At 42.1% G+C, this 20,446-nt stretch overlaps 1 protein-coding gene across 3 annotated transcripts in view; it reads left to right on the top strand.

The window, feature by feature from the left end:
- Window positions 1-18,931, top strand: part of cacna1ha (calcium channel, voltage-dependent, T type, alpha 1H subunit a) — a 60,034-nt gene extending 41,103 nt beyond the window's left edge. For 2 of the 3 annotated variants that reach the window (XM_085933798.1, XM_085933799.1), the window contains exons 7-38: window positions 308-632; window positions 975-1,067; window positions 2,267-2,505; window positions 2,586-3,109; window positions 3,588-3,754; window positions 3,821-4,015; window positions 4,903-5,054; window positions 5,177-5,362; window positions 5,450-5,567; window positions 6,712-6,867; window positions 7,557-7,644; window positions 7,743-8,017; window positions 8,097-8,468; window positions 8,730-8,833; window positions 8,920-9,043; window positions 9,281-9,349; window positions 9,708-9,892; window positions 10,301-10,427; window positions 10,577-10,702; window positions 10,900-10,989; window positions 11,268-11,460; window positions 13,230-13,381; window positions 13,518-13,627; window positions 13,714-13,847; window positions 14,393-14,463; window positions 14,838-14,916; window positions 15,392-15,513; window positions 16,019-16,177; window positions 16,247-16,390; window positions 16,464-16,632; window positions 17,391-17,548; window positions 17,627-18,931. In XM_085933798.1, coding sequence (XP_085789924.1) covers window positions 308-632; window positions 975-1,067; window positions 2,267-2,505; window positions 2,586-3,109; window positions 3,588-3,754; window positions 3,821-4,015; window positions 4,903-5,054; window positions 5,177-5,362; window positions 5,450-5,567; window positions 6,712-6,867; window positions 7,557-7,644; window positions 7,743-8,017; window positions 8,097-8,468; window positions 8,730-8,833; window positions 8,920-9,043; window positions 9,281-9,349; window positions 9,708-9,892; window positions 10,301-10,427; window positions 10,577-10,702; window positions 10,900-10,989; window positions 11,268-11,460; window positions 13,230-13,381; window positions 13,518-13,627; window positions 13,714-13,847; window positions 14,393-14,463; window positions 14,838-14,916; window positions 15,392-15,513; window positions 16,019-16,177; window positions 16,247-16,390; window positions 16,464-16,632; window positions 17,391-17,548; window positions 17,627-18,928 — 6,508 coding nt within the window. In that variant the 3' untranslated portion in view covers window positions 18,929-18,931. Of the gene's footprint in view, window positions 1-307; window positions 633-974; window positions 1,068-2,266; window positions 2,506-2,585; window positions 3,110-3,587; window positions 3,755-3,820; window positions 4,016-4,902; window positions 5,055-5,176; window positions 5,363-5,449; window positions 5,568-6,711; window positions 6,868-7,556; window positions 7,645-7,742; window positions 8,018-8,096; window positions 8,469-8,729; window positions 8,834-8,919; window positions 9,044-9,280; window positions 9,350-9,707; window positions 9,893-10,300; window positions 10,428-10,576; window positions 10,703-10,899; window positions 10,990-11,267; window positions 11,461-13,229; window positions 13,382-13,517; window positions 13,628-13,713; window positions 13,848-14,392; window positions 14,464-14,837; window positions 14,917-15,391; window positions 15,514-16,018; window positions 16,178-16,246; window positions 16,391-16,463; window positions 16,633-16,834; window positions 17,130-17,390; window positions 17,549-17,626 lie in introns of those variants that run through there. The other variant, XM_085933800.1, reaches the window with a different exon arrangement.
- Window positions 18,932-20,446: the final 1,515 nt, after the last annotated feature.

The following is a 20,446-nucleotide window of genomic DNA, read 5'->3' as shown; positions in this document are numbered from 1 at the left end:
ATCGACGCTGAGCCTAACACCTACAACAAATTTTAGAGAAAGCTATTTTATCTGGAAAATGGAACAAGGAGTCGACGCACTCTAGGAACCTCTTGACATATGTCGACAAATTGTTCCTCAGGGATACAACATGTCAAAAGTTCCTCGGGTGTTCTGAAAACATGATCATAATGTTCCTTCAATGTCTTTAACATCTTTTTTTTCCTTCATCTCAGTCAAATTCATTCATTATATCAATATAGCGGTAATTCATGAAGACCTCAAAATGACTAGAACGAGATTGGATAGCATTTCTCTTCCTTTCTAGAAAATACAAGTTGGATATCAGTCCCTACTACATGACAAACGATGGCGAAGACAACCCATTTATCTGCTCGGCACCTCGTGACCACGGCATGCTTCACTGCCATGACATTCCGGCCAAAACCGAGGCCAACACCGAGTGCCAGTTACCGGCACCGGACCAAAGTTCAGATCCCATTGGAGGAACCCCTACTTCGGGAGGGGACAGTGGAAAGGGATGTGTTAATTGGAACCAGTACTACAATGTGTGTCGCCCTGGGGAGTACAACCCTCTCAAGGGAGCTGTCAACTTTGACAACATCGGCTATGCTTGGATTGCTATTTTCCAGGTAAGTTTCATTGATTTATTTCTCGTGACATTGTTGCACGGCCGGTTTTTGGCTGTAATGTGCTATGCAAGCTGAGGTGTAATAGGTGAGGTGTGAGTTTTTTATCGCCTCGGCTGAGCTCAGCCGATGATTTCGAGTGTCAGCATCCCAAATACTCATTAGTACGCCGACTCCACCGAGGAGCTGTGTCAGTCCTTTTGATGCATGCACACAAATACACGCATGGTTTACTTGTAACACACAAAACAAGCCGAAATAACACAGCCAACACACATTTAAGGCGCATTTGTGCATATTCACGCTAATGACTGCCCCTCTCTCACTTCTCTCTTTCTCAACCAGGTCATCACACTGGAAGGATGGGTGGATATCATGTATCATGTCATGGATGCTCATTCATTCTACAATTTTATATATTTTATACTTCTCATTATTGTAAGTAACCACTTTCTTTAAAAAGACTTCATGTATCTTGGAATGTGTTGTTTTGTCACGAGTTTGCCATCCCAGAGCTGACTGAAGTATTTTTTAATGTGTTGGCTTTGGGCATAGAAAGCCTCAAGATGTTTGGTTTGATCCTGGCTGGATCTGTTGCTCCATTTTTGTAGAGAAGTGGGCTAGACTAGGTTTTTGGTATTTTTGCAGAGCTATACAAAAAGGTAGGATTTTCAAAAAGGGCATTGTGCGCCGTCGTGGGTATGAGCACGGCCGACTTGATTGGCTGCCAATCAAAGTGGCTTCTCTCATTCCCTCTCGCCAGTCTCGCTTCTGCCTGTAACCAAGACCAATTCTAATTCTTTTTTTTTTCTCTTATACTGACAGTCGAAAACAAAAACACCAAGATATGAGTCATGACTTTAGAATTACGGATGTGAGAACAAATCCTTAACTGAACTTGGGAGTTTGAATAAAACGAACACAAACATCGAACTCGGCACTTCCAAAAGTACACTTGCATTTCTTTAATAGCATTCATTTGATTTGGCTCTGTATTGTCGGCATTATTGGGGTTTTAGTTCACAGCCAATTTGCATATGTTTAAAATGTTGCTCCCGGAAGATGTGTTTGTGTACTTGCAGTTCACTTCTTCTTTCTGAAACCCAAAATAACCTTTCTAAGCGCTGCTTTGAGCACAGCTTCTCCCCTACTGTATCGTGTCCTATTCCATCATGTATAATTTCCCTTATCGTGCTTCTGTGTAGGTTTTCAAAGATCCCAGCTTAAGCGATATTTCTATGAGCTTGCTTGTCTGCCTGTCGTTTGATGTCAAAGTGCTCATTATGCATTTGGAGAATAGTTGTGGGGAAAAATCGGGGGCAAGAAAATAGGCTGTGTTGGGGATGCTGATGATAAATTATAGAAAAAACAGAAAAAACTGAGAATGCATAAAACATTTCTTTGTCCTAGTTCTGACCTGTTAAATAAGCTTTTTGATTGATTAACTTCCCGTTCGAGACGTATCCTCATTTCCGAGGCATTGTTTAGCTAAGCTCCCCGAATGTTAATTAAATGAAGCCCTGGTATCAGTTGTAAAAGGTTAAGAAATACATTCCTTTCATAATCCACAGGTAGTGAAAGATGTCTTGATCGACATTATTATCAAGGTGCTTCTTTATCTTTACCTCCCCGATTAGGTGGGATCTTTCTTCATGATCAACTTGTGCCTCGTGGTCATCGCCACCCAGTTCTCCGAGACAAAGCAACGGGAGAACGCTCTCATGCGGGAACAGCGTGCTCGCTTCATGTCCAATGATTCCACCCTTGCCAGTTACACTGAACCGGGTTCATGCTATGAGGAGATGCTACGCTACATTAGCCACCTTTACCGAAAGTTCTCACGCAGACTACAGAGGATATACTCTCGATGGCACAGGTCAGATGTGGAACGTAAAGTGAGATACATTGTGTATAGGACTTCCGAAAACAAATGTTTTTTTTTTGTTTTTTTACTAGTAAACGGCGTAAAAAGGTGAATCCTAACGGCAATGGCGGCGGCGGTAACGGCGCAGGTAACGCACACGGCCACGGCTCTGGCAGGGCCCCGGCTCCGAGTAGCGCTTTGTGGTTGAGGCCGATCCACAACCTGCTGCAGCACCATCAGCACCAGCACTGTTCTCAACCCAACGGGGGGCAGCACACGAGCGGCGTGGAGAGCACAGAACATTCACCTGGAAAAGGAGGAACCACGGAACTGGAGATGAAGTCACTTCCTGTTAGTAAAGGAAGTCGAAATGGAAATAGCAGTGGCGGCAATCAGTTGGTTGTCACCCAAGGCATGGGGACCACGCTCAGGAGAGTCAACGGAGGGATGAACTACCCCACCATTCTACCATCGTTTGTGTGCAGCTACAGCAGTAAGACACCGCCGCCTCACGCCCAGCAAGGTGGAGGCGGTCCAGATCAGCATCCGCCAAATCACTCGACAACCGAACAAACGGAAAAACTCAACAAACTCTACCAGCTTGTCGGACAACACGGTAAGCAGATACATACGCAAACGGTCGACTTATTCAATTCATTTCCTCACGCCAAGTCTAGTTAAGGTCTCCTACACCAGAACTTAAAATATATTCTAGCGGAAAACACCTTGGCATCACATCAGTTACTCGTTGATGAAGTCAGTTCATATCCAAAATGCCAACCTTATCTTCCACCGTCGTGAGACTGTGGTCTGAAGCTCCCAGACAGCAATTTCCTTTCCGACGGGGTCGAGCCATCCTTGTCATGCCGGAGCTGTGAATCCACGGGTGGCTCAAAGTGCATTTATTCATACCCACACCTTAATCGTGACACTTTGGCTGCTGCTCAAATAGTCATCAAAAATTGAAGACACTACCTTTGGACTTAAGAAGTAAAAGGCCGAAATCATGATGTGACTGATCTGAAAATGTTACGGTAACAATGAATCTTTGCAAAAAATTCAATCGGAGCGAAACCTCATGTGATCCCTCTCAGGTCACCAGAGTTTGCTGTACCAGCTGGTAGGGGTGATTCCCAGTCCACTGCTCCTGGAACTTCTGAGCTGCCCTCTATGTGCACGCAGTCTGGAGAACTTGGAACTGCAGTTGGGCGACTCGGAGGGTTGCAAGGGAGAAGCCGATGGACTGCACGACTACCCCCAGGTCAGTGCAGATGGCGAACACGGTTGATTAGCGACATTTCCTTTGTCTGAAATGATCCACTTTTAGGGAGGAGATCTAAGATGCTGCAGAGGTCGGGGCAGACGACCCGCGCCCCCGGAGTTCAGGAACAGAGCACTTCGGGCGTGGATGAAGTTCAAGGAGAAACTGAAAAAAATTGTGGAGAGCAAGTACTTCAACCGAGGAATCATGATTGCCATCCTCATCAACACTCTCAGTATGGGGATAGAGTACCATGAGCAGGTACAAGAGCTTGTGACGAGGATCATTGGGACTTTTTTTTTTTTTTAGCAATTTGGTTTACATGACAACCCAACTGAATTTTGTCTTGTGTCATCAATTATTTTTATCCACTGTGTCTGTTTGCCCTTTCTGTTCCCAGTCCCTCCCTAAATGTCTCCAGAGAACGTATTTGCTTGTAATTGTGTCTCTGTCTAAGCTCCTGTTGGCAACATTAGCAATGACAAGGAAACCTTAGATGTTGCCTAAATGTCCTACTTCTTCATTATTCCTTTTATGAGTGCATACTTGTGAGCAGAGCTGTAGGAATGTTGGAAACGAGACAAAAGCCGAGACGAGACCTAAACAAAAATCGGGACAGGATGTTAAAGTTTGTATGGCATTCAAAGTATGTCGGATAGTGAGGACAAGCGGTTGAGAAAATGGACGCCATTATGTCATCATCAATTGTCAGTAGGCTTTTTCAATGATCATTTATATGATGATCCCCTCAGATAAATCCCTGTAAATAATACAAATGGCTGAAAGCATGGAGACTCGCAAGCGTGACATTTGCTGTGGATAGTTAAATGGAAATGATTGCACTGCAATTTCTTCTATGATGTTGTCGGTGTGGAAAATGACAAACGCCACCGTTAAAAGTACCGCGCGAGCTCTTGAATCATCAGAGTGAAAATCTTTTGTTATGGCTTGTCAGTTAAAGTCATTGTGAACATACTAGCCCGGCAAGCACCTATAAAGCAATTTTGTGTGTGGATGCTTTGTTCAATGTTTTAATGACTTGGAAAAAAAACACATCTATTTTTAGAATCACCTAAAAAAATTAACATTTTGGTAAATAGATTGGACAGTCATCCTTAACCTATTTTTTTATTTTCTCATCCCCGCAGCCGAAGGAGTTGACGGATGTGCTGGAGATCAGCAACATTGTCTTCACCAGCATGTTTGTTTTGGAAATGGGATTCATGATTTTGGCTTTTGGCCCCTTTGGATACATCCGAAATCCGTATAATATATTTGACAGCATCATTGTTATCATCAGGTACACATTTAATTTGCAATATTTGGGCAGAAGCATCGGAAGATCGTTGTCAAACAATAACGTATTTTTTTTTGGCCTTTGATAATATGTCCAAATGTTATCAAATGTCCTCTCCTTCTCAGCGTGTGGGAGATAATTGCTCAAGCCGGCGGCGGGTTATCAGTCCTGCGTACTTTCCGTCTGCTTCGAGTTCTCAAGTTGGTTCGCTTCCTTCCTGCATTGAGGAGACAACTTGTAGTCCTGATGAAGACGATGGATAATGTAGCAACCTTCTGCATGCTATTGATGCTCTTCATCTTCACATTTAGGTAGGTAATAATTCATAAAGAAAAAAAATATTCATCCAAATCAATAAAACAAATAATGTCTGTGCTGATGACTATCTATCTCTGCAGCATACTGGGTATGCATCTGTTTGGTTGCAAATTCAGCGTTCAGACAGATGATGGCGACACCATTCCTGATCGCAAGAACTTTGACACTCTGTTGTGGGCAATTGTTACCGTATTTCAGGTAAGTTGCACTTTAGTGTGAGTAATGACGATGACAATAATCATTAAATTAAATTAAATTAAATTAAATTAAATTGATAATAAAGTATCACCTATTTGCAATAAGGTATCCAATATACCAGAAACATCTCAATATGCTGCACCACATACTAAAATGTTGCACAGACAGAAGTATTTATTGTACTGTGTATATCCGCCGTCAGTTAAAACTCTCTACTTGCAGTACTGCCAGTGATTGTCGATACAGAATTTTAATGACTTAACATCCAAACATCCTACTTGTGTGTTCTCTATCTGGAACCATGTAAGGCTCTTTGAGGGTCACGCTATTTTTAAAGCACACTTGGCAAAGAAATGATATAACTCATTTTGAATCTTCCCTAAAGTCAACATGCCATCCAAAATGGGAATGTAAAACTTAAGTGTTGTGTCTATGTGCTCACATATATATATATAAGATACATCCTCATGAGCCCAGCTTCTTCGCCAAGCTCTGCTCATTAATCAAATCCTGACAAGTACATTGTTCTTAGACGCACCCACTACTCTTATTTTATTTTCTAACATGTGTGGAGATACTTTTCTACTTCTCAGGCTGAACATGGAGAAGCATTCATGCAAACTTGACTATCATGTGCAAAGGAACTATATTCTCGTTGCCGAAACACTAACAGACATCCAAACACACGCGAGGATGGATGCAGCCAAGCTAACAGTGCAGTAAAATAGCGCCCTGCCACGGGCTTTGAGTGGGCAGCCAGCTTTCATGCTGCATCATGAACACTGTCCTACTTTTAAATGCTTTCATCTCCGGCATTGGTTTAAAAGCTACTGCGCGTAAACACGCACGCTACACACGCACACTCACTCGCTAGACCTTGCTTGTCATCTTACAGTAATCCCTTGTGAGAAAAGTTGAAGTACTGCTGCGTGTCGGCAGTAAAAGTAGCTCTTCTCAACAGGAAGATCCCTTGAGTACTGAAAAAGAGGCAAAGTTCCCAAGTCTTTATTTTTACAGTATTTTTACTCTCTTTTTTTTTTTTTTTTTAATACCCCCAAAACTTTTCAGGGTTTGGGAGTTAGGGTCTCTTGTTTCAAAGATTTGTGACATAATAGGTCAGAAGTTGTTTTTCTTGAACGTGCAGATTTTAACCCAGGAGGACTGGAACATGGTGTTGTATAACGGCATGGCCTCCACCACCCCATGGGCGTCTCTTTACTTTGTTGCACTGATGACGTTTGGGAACTATGTGCTTTTCAACTTGCTGGTGGCCATCTTGGTTGAAGGCTTTCAGGCTGAGGTGAGTAGCATTATTTTTGTAATTATTAATTTTTTTTTTTTATTATTATTATAATTATTAATTATTTTATTTTTTAAATGTATTTTATTTATGTATTTAATTATTTTTTTTGACTTTTTTTTAAATGCATGAGAGGCGCCATATTGGAATCGTGCAATACATTTTTTCTTAACACAACAGACAATTGCTCAACCAAAGTGGGTTTATTGTTGTAGCATTGGGCGAGACAAGAGAGAATAGATTTATGTTCTCTTCGGGAACAACAACTCTCTTTTCTCAGCGGTGTGTAGTGTAATGGCCTCGTCTCGCTGTTAATAAACTCCCAGTTGAGCCATTGCGGGGCCACAGGTGCAGCCTCTCAATTACAGAAATGTCACATGAAGTGAGGGATCACTGTTTTTAAAAAAGGGCAAAAGGAGGACGATTACTGTCGAGTGGTCCCGCAAACTCTAATCAATTTGAGAATCAATCCTTCCCCTTCCACCTTGGTTACAGTGCGCAACCCTAAAGCGCAAGTCAACTCCTGGCACGGTACAGCCTTTAGTGATTTATTCTTTGCTCTCAGACGCTTTGAATCTGAAAAAAAAACTGGCCACATTTATTTTGTCCTCCTGACAAAATGGTGTTTGTAAAAAAATAGCAATTCCAACGTATCACTGAAATTTAAATTCAACTCGCCTATGTCATAGGGTGATGCAAATCGCTCCGAGTCAGATGATGACAAAAAGTCAGACAACTCTGAAGACGATGAGAAAGTAGAGCAACTCCGAGAAACCGGTAAATGAAATGTTGCCTTTCATATTCATCTCACCTGATGACAAAGAGCCGCATTATTGCATCTGAAAAAAAAAAAATCTCACCTGTTCCCTCCACAGAACTGAAAATGTACACGTTGATGATGACGGGCAATGGTCACGCCGACCCTCGCGGTTCCATGGCTCCTCCAATAATCATGCGAACAGCCGCCACACCCATGCCTACCCCGAAGAGCTCTTTAGGTTTGGAGTCCTACCTGGAGGATGACGTCATGGCCACAGAAGGAGTTCTGCAACACGGAGAGGTCGGACCACCTGAATCCGCCGTCCATCAAGAGTCTCGCCGTGGGAGCGCCACCTCCATGGATGTTTTAACGTGTGATCAGAGATCTTTGGTGAGCTTCAAACCAGGGATTGTTTCATACCCGATGAGTTATTTGATCTGAGTCCTCGTTATTCCTGTAATTCCTCCAGAGCCATTTCAGTCCAGCACGCCGCTCCCCTCTCCTTCCTCGCGGATCCAGCTCATGGGGCAGCCGTCGTTCCAGCTGGAATAGCCTGGGAAGAGCGCCGAGCCTCAAAAGGCGAGACACAAGCGGCGAACGAGAGAGTCTATTGTCCGGAGAGAGAGGAGAGGAGGAAGAGGGTGCGGATGACAATGCCGACGATGGCGGGTACGATAACAGGATCCAACCGGACCCCTTGGAACTGCTACAGGCGTCCACTCTCTGCCCGGCCGTCGGGGTCCAATATGGCGACTGTAATGGCGGGAACATGATTCATAATTCTAATGTGAACACTCACGCCAAAGAAGACTCCTTGCCTGAAGATGACACCGATTATGAGGTAAGTTGCTCGGGCATATACGTTTTGGGAAATCGACTGGGATTTCCGTTTCGGATTTGTACATTGCGACCAAACCTTAGCCTCGATTAGCAGACGTTTTAGAATTGCCTATTGCTGTTTCAAGGTGGCTGCAAAGCACTACTTTTGTCTAAATGAGACTCTTCAGCTCTCTTCAACAATATAACAGTATCGCGGTCACGCAAGATAGAGGCAAAGCTCAACGTTTGTCTAAATTTGACATGTAACTTCTGACATCTATAGCCTTCCTTTTGCTGCATGATCAAGAAAGAGTTCCTCAACATGAAACCTCGCTGGTGCAAAGAACACGAAGAATGGACGTTGTACTTGTTTTCGCCAGAGAACTCGTGAGTCTGTTTTTCTTCTTTTACAGTTCAAGGTGTCTTCTATTCACTTGCTTGAATTTTTTTGCTTTATTTGTGTGTCTGTTTAGATTTCGTGTGTGGTGCCAAAGTGTGATCTCTCACAAAATGTTTGACCATGTGGTGCTGGTTTTCATCTTCCTCAACTGCATCACTATTGCGCTGGAAAGACCTAATATACAGCCACACAGCAATGTATGACGGAATGATGGAATCTGTTTCATGTTGACTGTAAAATTGTTATACGAGGACAAAAGTTCATAGTAAATCATGAAATCTGTACTGGAGTGAGGACTACAAATAGAAATCTGGTATTCATATTTTTGCCTGGTGAAAAATGTGACATCCTAAATGTTTATGGAGAATATTATCTGATAGTTTAATGCATTTCATCCCGAATGCATAATAATCGTAATCTTTGTTCACCTTTAGGAACGAATGTTTCTCAAAGTGTCCAACTATGTTTTCACTGTGATCTTCCTGGCAGAAATGACCATCAAGGTAATATCATTGTTTGTTTAGCCACATTTTTGAAGAATGATGTTGGTACAGTTCCATTGAAAAAGTGATTTTGTTATTTTATATTACTAGAAATGTTTGGGATTTTTGGGATATTAATTACCCACTTATTTCTATTTAAAAGAAAAAAACTATTTTTTTTATTTGATTGATTATAATTGTTTTTTTTTAACTTGACTTAACATATTTTTAATATTGTATTCTATTAATATTGGTATGACAAAATTTAGGATTTATAATGTACATTGTTTCTAAACATATCGATTACATTTGGGGACCATGCACAGTCACAATTTTTTTTTTCTTTAGTTGATTTTGTCATGTTGTGTGCTTCTGTCAGATGGTAGCGCTCGGGTTCTGCTTTGGGAAGCAGACCTACCTTCAATCCAGCTGGAACATTCTGGATGGTATGTTGGTGTTTGTGTCTCTCATCGACATTCTGGTCTCTCTGGCATATTCTGGTGGGAACCGGATCTTGGGCATCCTCCGAGTTTTACGCTTGCTACGCACATTGCGCCCACTCAGGTACATCATAAGCATTTATGCATTTGTAAAATCCAATGTGTCCTTAAAGGCAACCCAAGTATATGCAGTCTTTATTATTGTTGGTCATAAACGTTGACGTATTCCTATTACTGTAAAAATTCTAAATATTTAATACATATACCGACCTCATTACTTTGCAATGTAATTCTTTGACATACATTCACAGAATTAAATAATAGTAATTATATAGCAGTAATGAATAAATAATGTAATATGCAATAATATGAATCACAGAGAGAAAAAAAAACATGTTTTTATTTTGTATTGTGTGAAGTCACTTTTTCAAGTCACACTAAAAATGTTTGCTTTTATTCTCTGAAATGAAGAGAAAATATTCATGTATGGCTCCAATCTGCATAAACATGGTGCCTTGTTTGTGTATTCCAGAGTGATCAGTCGGGCACCAGGATTAAAATTAGTCGTGGAGACCCTCATCACTTCTCTTCGGCCTATCGGCAACATTGTCCTGATCTGCTGCGCTTTCTTCATTGTGTTTGGCATCTTGGGTGTGCAGGTAGTTCTCTATAAACATTTTAAATCATTTATAAATTGACACATTTAAAAGTATAAATTTGGTACAACCTGATGTTCTTGAATAGTCGGATGGAAAATTAATGAAATGGCCATGTGTTTAAAAAAAAGCCTTCTTGGTGTGTTCTCTAGCTTTTCAAAGGGAAATTCTTCCACTGTGAAGGTCTTAACACCAAAAACATTACCAATAAATCCGACTGCCTGCAAGCCAACTACAGCTGGAAACGAAGGAAGTACAACTTCGACAATCTGATTCAGGTATGGCGAGAAAAAAAATACACAATGATCGTTCATTCCATGGCTTTAAAAAAAAAAAAAAAAAAATACTGCAAGTGGTTTCAGAGAGAGAAACCTTTATGGTTGGCAAATAAATATCAACACAGGGTTTTATGAAAGGTGGACAAGGGGGCTCTTGTGTGTTGACCTTCCAATTTTTTTTTTTTTTTCCACTCCAGGCTTTGATGTCTTTGTTTGTCCTGTCATGTAAGGACGGCTGGGTCAATATTATGTACGACGGCCTAGATGCAGTAGGAGTGGACCAACAGGTAAAGTGTTGAGTCAGAATGTAATTTTTTTCTTTTTTAAATGCTCTATAAATAAAGTCGAGTTGTAATCCTCGGGAAATTATACAATTACTTTCAACAGGCACAAAATAATCAATAATAAATAATAAGAAAAATAGAATATAATGAATAATGATAATAATTACTTTAAATAATTAATAATTAATAAGTCTCTTATTTTATTTTATTTTTTTACTGTGACAAAACCACCCGACATTGCTCGGGATCAACTTTTCAACTTGATTCTCTTGTCTTTTCAGCCTGTGAGGAACCACAACCCGTGGATGCTGATCTACTTCATCTCCTTTCTGCTCATAGTCAGCTTTTTTGTCCTCAACATGTTTGTGGGCGTGGTGGTAGAGAATTTCCACAAGTGCCGACAAGACCAGGAAGAAGAGGAGGCCCGTTTACGTGAAGAGAAGAGGCTCAAAATCATAGAAAAAAAGCGCAGGAGTAAGGAGAAGGAAGGGGCTGGTCGGTAGTCTATTTTTCTGAGCACTGCCTGCTTTCAGAGCCTGACAAAAAAAAAAAACGAAATGAAGGGAAATTTCCGTCCAATGAATAAAGTAGGGAGAGTTTTACAGACTGGCGAGCTCACACTAACAGTGGTTACTGACAATTTGTGGGCTTCACCACTCTGTGGCATGTCATTGCATGACTGCTGCCCTTCCTCCCCCTTAACACTGCATGCAAAATCACAGGAAATCCAATCTTGCATTCCAATCATCCATTATGATAACACATGTGCATGCCAAACCTTTTTTTTTTTTTAACTTATAAAACCAAACCAAAACAACACACCATGCTTCTTGGAGCAAATTTCCAACCCGAAATGTTTGATCTATTCCAATGTTTTGTTTTTTTTAAGTCAGCTTTCCCTGCATGTGTTAACAATCCAGGCGCCTACTTTACTTGTTAGCGTGTTGTGAAATTCATTTCGGCCAAATGGCAATGTCCCCTCGTCCTTCTTTGAGGGAGCCGGAGGCATCTCGTCATTCGGGTAGGACATTTCTTGGTAAACATGCTTTGACTGGCAGACTCAGAAACATAGCAGATGCTGTTACTGCTATATAGTTTCCTGTATGTTAAGGAGAACATATATGAATGTGCAAATCAAGAAAATTTCAGAAACACACCACCTACTGCAAAAAGAAAATTACATTAAGTCAAAATGAAAAGACGTGGTGGATCGTCAATTGCGTTGTGCCATCCAAAGGCAGTATTTGGTGTGATCAATTCATCAAATGTTTTTGTCCAAAAAACAAAACTATTTAGACTACTGAGTGTCAGCAATTCAAATGTGGCTGCTGGCTCTTCAACTTCACAGTCCTGATGCAAATTTTTGACATTTCCTAACCCAATTTGAATGTCCCCACAAAGAAGTGTAGATGATGGAGAAAAAAAAAAGCCCTTCGTGAGCCTCCTTCGTTATATTTGTTTTAACTCAAAGGCATGTAAGCACGATGGAGACATGCGTTCATGCATACATCTCATATCCTTCATATGGACATGTGATTGCGCAATCCAAACAAATACTTAATATGGGGAACTTTGATTAACCAACAAACGTTTCATTGTAGTTTAAAGTCATGAATAATTTGTGATTGAAACCATTTTTAAAAATCATAACATACAATACTTGTGTGTATGTATACAAGATAGAAAAAAAATCCCTTCAAAAAGATTATATGTATTTCTTGGCACTGTTTAATCAAACAGTTAATTATAGCATTTGCCATGAAGAGGCAAGTGAGTCACAATTAACACTTTAATCACCCAAATTCACATTTCCATTTCGAATCATAGATGAAGAAAATGTAGGCTGCAGTATGTGAATTAATGACATGCTTGCTGAAAATAATTGTAACCATCTTTCTGTTGACTGCGGTTGCTTGGTGCAGATGTCTCAAGTCCAGCTTTAACTTGGGTAATCTGCAAAAGCAGAGGTGTGCAATGACTGTCTTTAGGGTGGGGGGGTACAAATTACTAGCACATGCAAAAAAAAATACAAATAATATTTGTTTTATTAATGTAAAAATGTAACTAATGAACTGAAGTGGGCTCTTACTGTATTGCAGAAGAGTGTGATACTTTCCCTGCAGCTCTCAGTGCACACCACCGTACTCATCATAATTAAGATTCAAACCATCAACACACATTTGATTCTCTCTCACATTCTTGTTTTCATTGTGTCAATCTTTGTGTCTGTTGCTTTTCACCAGAAGCCAAACAGAGGCCCTACTATGCGGATTACTCCATCCAGCGTTTGACTATCCATAGACTTTGTACCAGTAACTACCTGGACCTTTTTATTACCTTCATCATATGCATCAACGTGTTCACCATGAGCATCGAACACTACAATCAACCCCAGGTAAGCCCGTCTCATGTTTACACAAATATTCCAGACAATAAGGGAAGTATCCAATTTAAATTCATAGTTTTCTGTTCCATAGCAAATTTGCATTGACTGCATGTCGCAAGATGATTGTTTGTCTGTGTGTGTCCAGTATTTGGTGGTGGTTTTGAAGTACTGTAACTACCTGTTTACCTGCATCTTCATCATCGAGGCCCTTCTTAAACTTATGGCGTTTGGGATACACCGATTTTTCAAAGACAGGTAACATCAAATTGATGAATGACAGCATTTTTTTTTTTTCTTAATCACTGCCAGAGATATGGAAGAGTGTCATTTTGTCATTTTAGGTGGAACCAGCTGGATATTGCTATTGTGGCTTTGTCCATCATGGGTATCATCCTGGAAGAACTGAAAATGAGTGCATCTCTTCCTATAAATCCTACCATCATCCGAATTATGAGAGTGCTCAGGATAGCACGAGGTACACATAGCAGCGACTGTTTGGATTTTGACACAGTTGTTCCTCGGGGAAATAATAGAATGAGAATTAATTTGCTATATACTGTACTGTACATATGTATAGTGACAGCCACTGGCGAAGCTATTTTTTTTTTGTGTGTGCAAAATACCCCAAAAACAATTTTATAGCCTGGCACCTGAAAGGTCAAAGTCAAAGTCTGCTTTATTGTCAATTTCTTCACATGTCAAGACACACTAAGAGATCAAAATTGCGTTTCTTACTATCCCACGGTGACAAGACATATTACTTTATAATTATATTACTTTATCATTATATAATATTGTATATTTCAGGGTAGGGGGTGCCCCTGTGCCGAAGAAGCTGTTACCATTCATAGAACTATTTTAAAACATTTTTCTTTGTGTAGTCATGAACTTTTTCTGTTTATTTAAAATATATACTGTACCTAGCTAGATCGGCAACAGAAATAATTACCTCTGTTTTCCTTTGTGAATTGAGAAATCTTTCACCAGTGTGAAAGGCATCTCCACTGTTTTTTTCCACAGTACTTAAACTCCTTAAGATGGCCACAGGCATGAGATCTCTACTGGACACAGTCATGCAAGCTCTGCCACAGGTAGGTAATTTATTTTTATTCTATTTGTGGCCATCCGGGAAGATTTTATGCCTGGTTTGGGCAGCAGCTTTAAAGCGTATGACGTTACTGACTCGATTGCTCAGCCATTTTCTAAATGTCACGTGCAGATGAGGTTAGTGATTGCAGAAAAAGGCACAAACCAGCCCAAAAAAAAATATCTGGACACATTCTGATACTACAATAGAGAAATATCAATTTCCTGCACCTCTTGTTAAAATAAAGTACAAGTTCACTTTACTTCAAATTTCTCATGAAGAGCAAAAAGTGTTAATTGGCTAAAATCTTTCATTCTTTACCTCGCACTGGCACGTTCACTCTGTTGGAAGAGGAACTAACATTTCTTTTACCTCCAGGTGGGAAATCTTGGTCTCCTCTTCATGCTGCTTTTCTTCATCTATGCCGCCCTGGGAGTGGAGCTCTTTGGCAAGCTTGGTACGTCAAAACACATCACTCTACTCCCATCTGCTCCTGTGTCACGATCATATAACGGAGCTCTTCTGTGCTGGAACAAAATCATATTTATTTACAAATTGCTTTCTCTGTAGACCATCTTCGTCAAATACATTTTTTTTTATCAGACTGAAAGACTGAATTGGTAACTGATTTTTAAGATTTTTGGGGTCTCCTCAAAGACTATTTATTTATTTATTTATTTATTTATTTAGTAATTTTCAATTTTTTCATTATTTTTTATTTTTTTTATATTTTAGCAACTGAAATTATTACTAAATGAGAGCAACTTCTAAAATAAGCAAAAGGCGGTTCCGTTGGTGTGAGCCAACTGCAGCTTACTTTTCTTTTTTCTTTTTTTGTATTCTTTTGGTTCATTTGACTTTGTTTGGCAGGTCCACTCTGTCCATGTTTGTGTTCGCTTACCGTAATGAAACTGTGCTTGTTTGTTTCTTAGAGTGTAACGACAACAATCCCTGTGAGGGTCTGAGCCGTCATGCTACCTTTGAAAATTTTGGGATGGCCTTCCTTACGCTTTTTCGCGTATCCACGGGAGACAACTGGAATGGCATTATGAAAGTATGAACACACATTTTTCCATGCACTTCCACACTCACATGATAGAAATGACCTCCAAAACCAATTATGGACTAATAAAGAACTGAGCAGTCTGAGTACTTTCACATCTTGACTTTTACTTCACCCAAAAAAATATAATTCATGATGGTTATCCCAGACAATCATATTAGGGAGACAATGTTATTCAAAGACAAGGGCAATATTGCGAACCGACTGAGACTTCAAGATGGTGCTCAAATACTAAATAATCAGTAGATTAGGAAGGAGCACTGGAGTCTTAGTTGCATTAGTGGCTGACTTTAATAACATCGCTATTTCTTTGCAATATTAAAATACAAAACAATACAAATTGCTTTAAATTGAGCAAATATTGTGCTTTTAAATGTAGGTCAGTGCTTCTGTGAGTGTTTAGGCCAGCGGTGAAGACATTCCTGGCCTTGACAGCTCATCACTGAATCAAGTACTATGCCAGTGAACATTTTTGTGGAACTATTATTTTCTTCAGGACACCTTGCGAGAATGTCGTCCAGAGGAGCTTCACTGTCTCTCCTACCTGCCGTTGATCTCTCCCATATATTTTGTCACCTTCGTACTCATGGCCCAGTTTGTGCTGGTTAATGTGGTGGTGGCCGTGCTGATGAAGCATCTCGAAGAAAGCAACAAGGTATGGGCTCGAGGTTTGCAGTCTTATGTTATTTAAATAAGCTTTGAAATGTTCCAATCATTTTTAAAGGATGCGAAAGAGGATGCGGAAATGGATGCAGAAATTGCCATGGAAATGGCGATGGAGAAGAAACGCACTTCGAGCATTTCTTCCCACAACAGTTCAAATCCAGGAACCTTTGTTGGGCCATGTCCACCACAATCTCCTGGCCGGGTAACAGGCGCTTCTCATCTGTTACACTGTTACTGTTATGTATTTAATGACTGGTCTCTGTCGCCCCCTAAAGGACGAAGTGGTGAAATGCAGTGAGGATGCGCTGCAAGTTTCTGATAAGATGTCCGTATCCAGGATGCACTCTCTGCCCAACGACAGCTACATGTTCCGACCTGTGAGACCTGCTAGCGCTCCTTACCCCCTCGAAGAAGTGGATGTCAGTCCTCAGGAGCAACATTCAGGTAACAGTTGTTCTGTGACATGAGAAGAAAAAAAAAGTTTGGACCAATGGGACTTAATCACCTTTTAGTCCTCTCCTAATTGCATCATAATTATGGAAACCACCAATACTATAAAAAAAAAAAACATACTCACCAGAGATGATGGTTATCATATTATTAGTGAATTTTCATAATTGCCCAAGTCATTTTTTTATGTTTTCAGAAAACAAGAAAAAACATAACAAATTCAACAAAAAATGAGAGGCCAAGGCAGCACAGTGGCACACTGGTTAGCATGTTGCATCACAGTTCAGAGGTGCAGGGTTTGATTCCTGCTACGGTCTTCCTGTGTGGAGTTTGCATGTTCCCCACGTGCCTCCGGTTTCCTCCCACATTCCAAGAACATGCAGGGTAGGCCGATTGACCACACTAAATTGTGCCTAGGTACGGTTGTGAGTGTGGTTTTACGTGTGCTCTGCGATTGGCTGGTGTGCCCCCGTCTACTGCCCGAAGTCAGCAGGGTTAGGCTCCAGCATGCCTGCGACCTTCATGAGAAGAAGCGGTTCAGGTAATGGATGGATGCATCAGAGTCCAGTTAGTTTGATTCAACTGTTGCGGATGACTAAGAAACAATACAGACATTAAATTAATGGACATGTTTTATTAATATTATTAGCTCATGGCCAAAACTACCGATTCTCCATTATCAATGTGTTAAGATGGTCCCTATGTATGATTTGCTGAAGTCTATTCCAAAGCAGCTTCTTCTGTACTTTCAGGCTCTCTGACTTCGGTCCATTCACAGCCGTGTGAGAGTCGCACTCTGCTGCAGGTTCCCGATGTTTCCCCCGTTCACCCGCGGCTGCTACCTTCCGTCAATCTGCCTCGCATTGCCCCGCCCACGCCACATCCCTCCCCTCGGCCCCTACGTAGACAGGTGAGACAAGAGTTCACACTTTTAGCAGCCTGACAATGATTCATGGCGCCTCATAGTGAATCAAGTCGGATTTTGCAGGTTGCAGTCAATGTGGATTCTGTGGAAGTCCAAACGTGCGAGCAACAAGAGAGAGCGACCCCTGTCCATCTTCCTCTGCCGTCCCCCTTATCGCATTCTCCCCGTAGCCCCGCCCCATCTGCCCTGCCTCCTCTCCCTCCTCCTTCCCCCTCGGCTCTATCCCGTCCACCCTCCTCTCCTTCTCCATTCCCACTCCCTTCAGTGTCTCCTTCTTCTCTCCCTCCTATAATCTCATCCTCCCTCCCTCCTCCACCGTCCTCCCCCTCGCTTCTTCTCCCTCCGCCCCGCTCTCCACGCTTCCCATTACGCAGCGCCAGCCTCCACCGGCCCAGACCGCCCTCCGCCGCCTCCCTCTTTGACCCGACTGACGAGGAGGTGTGTCACATCACCAGCTTGGCCCGCCACCGACAGATTGCTGAACTGGAAGGTGGACAGGAGAGCGGAGCGAGAGGAGGTCGAAGCCATTCCCTCTCTCCGTACACCGACTCCACCTCGTCGCCTCCTTCTTTATTACCGCGACCGTCATCCAGGAGCCCGCTTGGAGCAGAATCGATAGACCGGGACTTTAGGAAAGGCTTCAATGTGGATTCCCAGGCGTCCCCGCATAAGCCGTCGTTATTGTCCGCCGGTTACCTCGACGAACATCGGCGCCACTCCATCGAGGTGTGCCTCCCGCAAGACGGCATCCCCGGTGATGAGCAAAACTCGGAGCTCCACAAAGGAAAGAGCAATTTCCCGATGAGGGTGCAGTCAGTCGGAGGTGGACACCGTAAAAAGAAGACCAGCCCCCCTTGCATATCGGTCCACCCGCCTTCAGAGAGGGAGAACCCGCCCTCACCTCCAAAACTGGCCGACTGCAGCATGATGCTGAGACGAAGGACGCCGTCTTACGACTTACGACAAGACGTCGAGGCGCACTCGCCCATGCATCGGGCGCTCACGCCCGTCCAACTCCAAACGCCGACACGCACGCTCACACCCTCGCCGAGCTCCACGCCCACATACACTCCACCGCTCCCGTCAACCCCGACGCACCCCCCCATCCCCATCAGCCCAAACATCTTCATCCAGCCTCACGCACCTCTCGTCCCGAGACCTTTCGTACAGACACGCCCCATTTCGCCCGCCGCCAGGCGCTCCGCCCTTACAAGGGACTGCATCCCCTTACCCCAATTCACTTTTGACCAACCACAGTCCAGATGCTTGTCGGACGCAGATCCTGCGCCGTGCACTTCACCTTTTGACAACAAACTGGGAACCGGTGCTGGATTCACTGCAAAGAACCGGAGGACCGCCCAATGAACATCAGGAAGAGGAAGTAAATTCACTGGTCCAAAATCTCCCGAGCTGGAGAACATGCTGACCTCAGGAGTATTGGGAAGAGTTTGTTTTTTTGTTTTTTTTGTTTTAGAGAGACGGATTCTATTGTTTCAATGAATTTGGCAGATCGCCGTACCGAGACGGACAGACACCGGCACCGACCCGTTACCGACACTGGATTTATCCAGCTCCACTTCGGTGGCACCGAACAATGAAGGACTAAAGCCACCTAACTCTGTAGCCAAAGTTCTTTTTCTCTTTTTTGACGCACTGTCCACACCCACGTGAGCCAATCAGGAAGCAGCGTCTGGCTGACAACCCCTGACCTTTTACAGGAAGTGGTTTATGAAGTGCAAGCGTGGGGTGGGATTGTGGGATATGCAACTTCAGGTTTTCTACAGAAGTTCTGCTTGCCCCTCCTCTGCTCCTTGATCACATTGATCCGAGCAGGTGTGTGTGTGTGTGTGTGCGTGTGTTTGAATGAGTGTTTGTACGTTTTTGTACGTCTCTTGTTGTCCCGTCGCCGTGTTTTTCTTCTTTCTTGACAGTGAGGGGGAGCAGGACAGCTGTAGTGTACGTTTTATCTGTGTATTTGTGCAGTGTAAATAAAGAAAATATTATTATTTGCTGAGATTAAAATAGCTCTATCCATATGCACATATTTTTATAGAGATCGAAAGTGTTTTTGCACACAAGTTTGAATTTGAACTTTTTTCCCCTCCGTTATCCTCTTGTGAATGTACGTTTCCTTTTCAAGAGAGGAACAGGAACGAAGGAGGCAAATTCTCCTCCGGCGGGATGACGTAGAGGATTGGATTTTTATTTTTCTATTTTTAAGAATAAGAGAAATCATATATATATGTGTGTGTGGTGTGTCTTCTGTAGTTTTGTCTTTTATGTATTTGGTGTCTTGATTGCAACGTTCAGGAGCGGGCTCAGTGATACAAATCAAACTGATTAGAAATTTTACACTCCACCTTTTGCAGAACCAAATAGTGTACATTATTTCCTCACGGGGAAAGGGGGGGGGGGGGTAAACAAAAAAAGCCAAATCAACTGAAAATATAATTCTATGCCTTTCATCCTTTCCTGTCCCAATTAGCTTTCCGTTGCATCACTGAGCCTTTCTTCTGAATCACGTGACCCCCCATAAAGTGTTTCTGTACATCTAAAGACAACCAAACTAACTTACTTACTAGATGTGTAGCCAGAGTGCAATAATATTACTATATCTGTATATGGTAAATATAGTAATCTACACTACATTGATCAAACCACATGTTTATACATACCGTCAGAACTATGATATCAATTTTTATATGAGGATTGGCAGTTGATGGTACTTCTGGCCTTTTGCATGCAGAGAGTGGCTGGTAGCAGCGTAATGTACTGTAAATTTCTCCAGACGCTCAGGCTTAACTACCAATTGTTTTATTGTAAGCGGAGAGAGCGACTGAGAGAATTATTTGATGAGGAATGGAGCTTCGTTTAGTTGTCATC

This window comes from Syngnathus leptorhynchus, chromosome 16 (assembly GCF_054491065.1).
Source record: "Syngnathus leptorhynchus isolate UIUO chromosome 16, UIUO_Slep, whole genome shotgun sequence".
Classification (NCBI taxonomy): domain Eukaryota; kingdom Metazoa; phylum Chordata; class Actinopteri; order Syngnathiformes; family Syngnathidae; genus Syngnathus; species Syngnathus leptorhynchus.
This window is presented reverse-complemented; position numbering and strand designations above follow the sequence as displayed.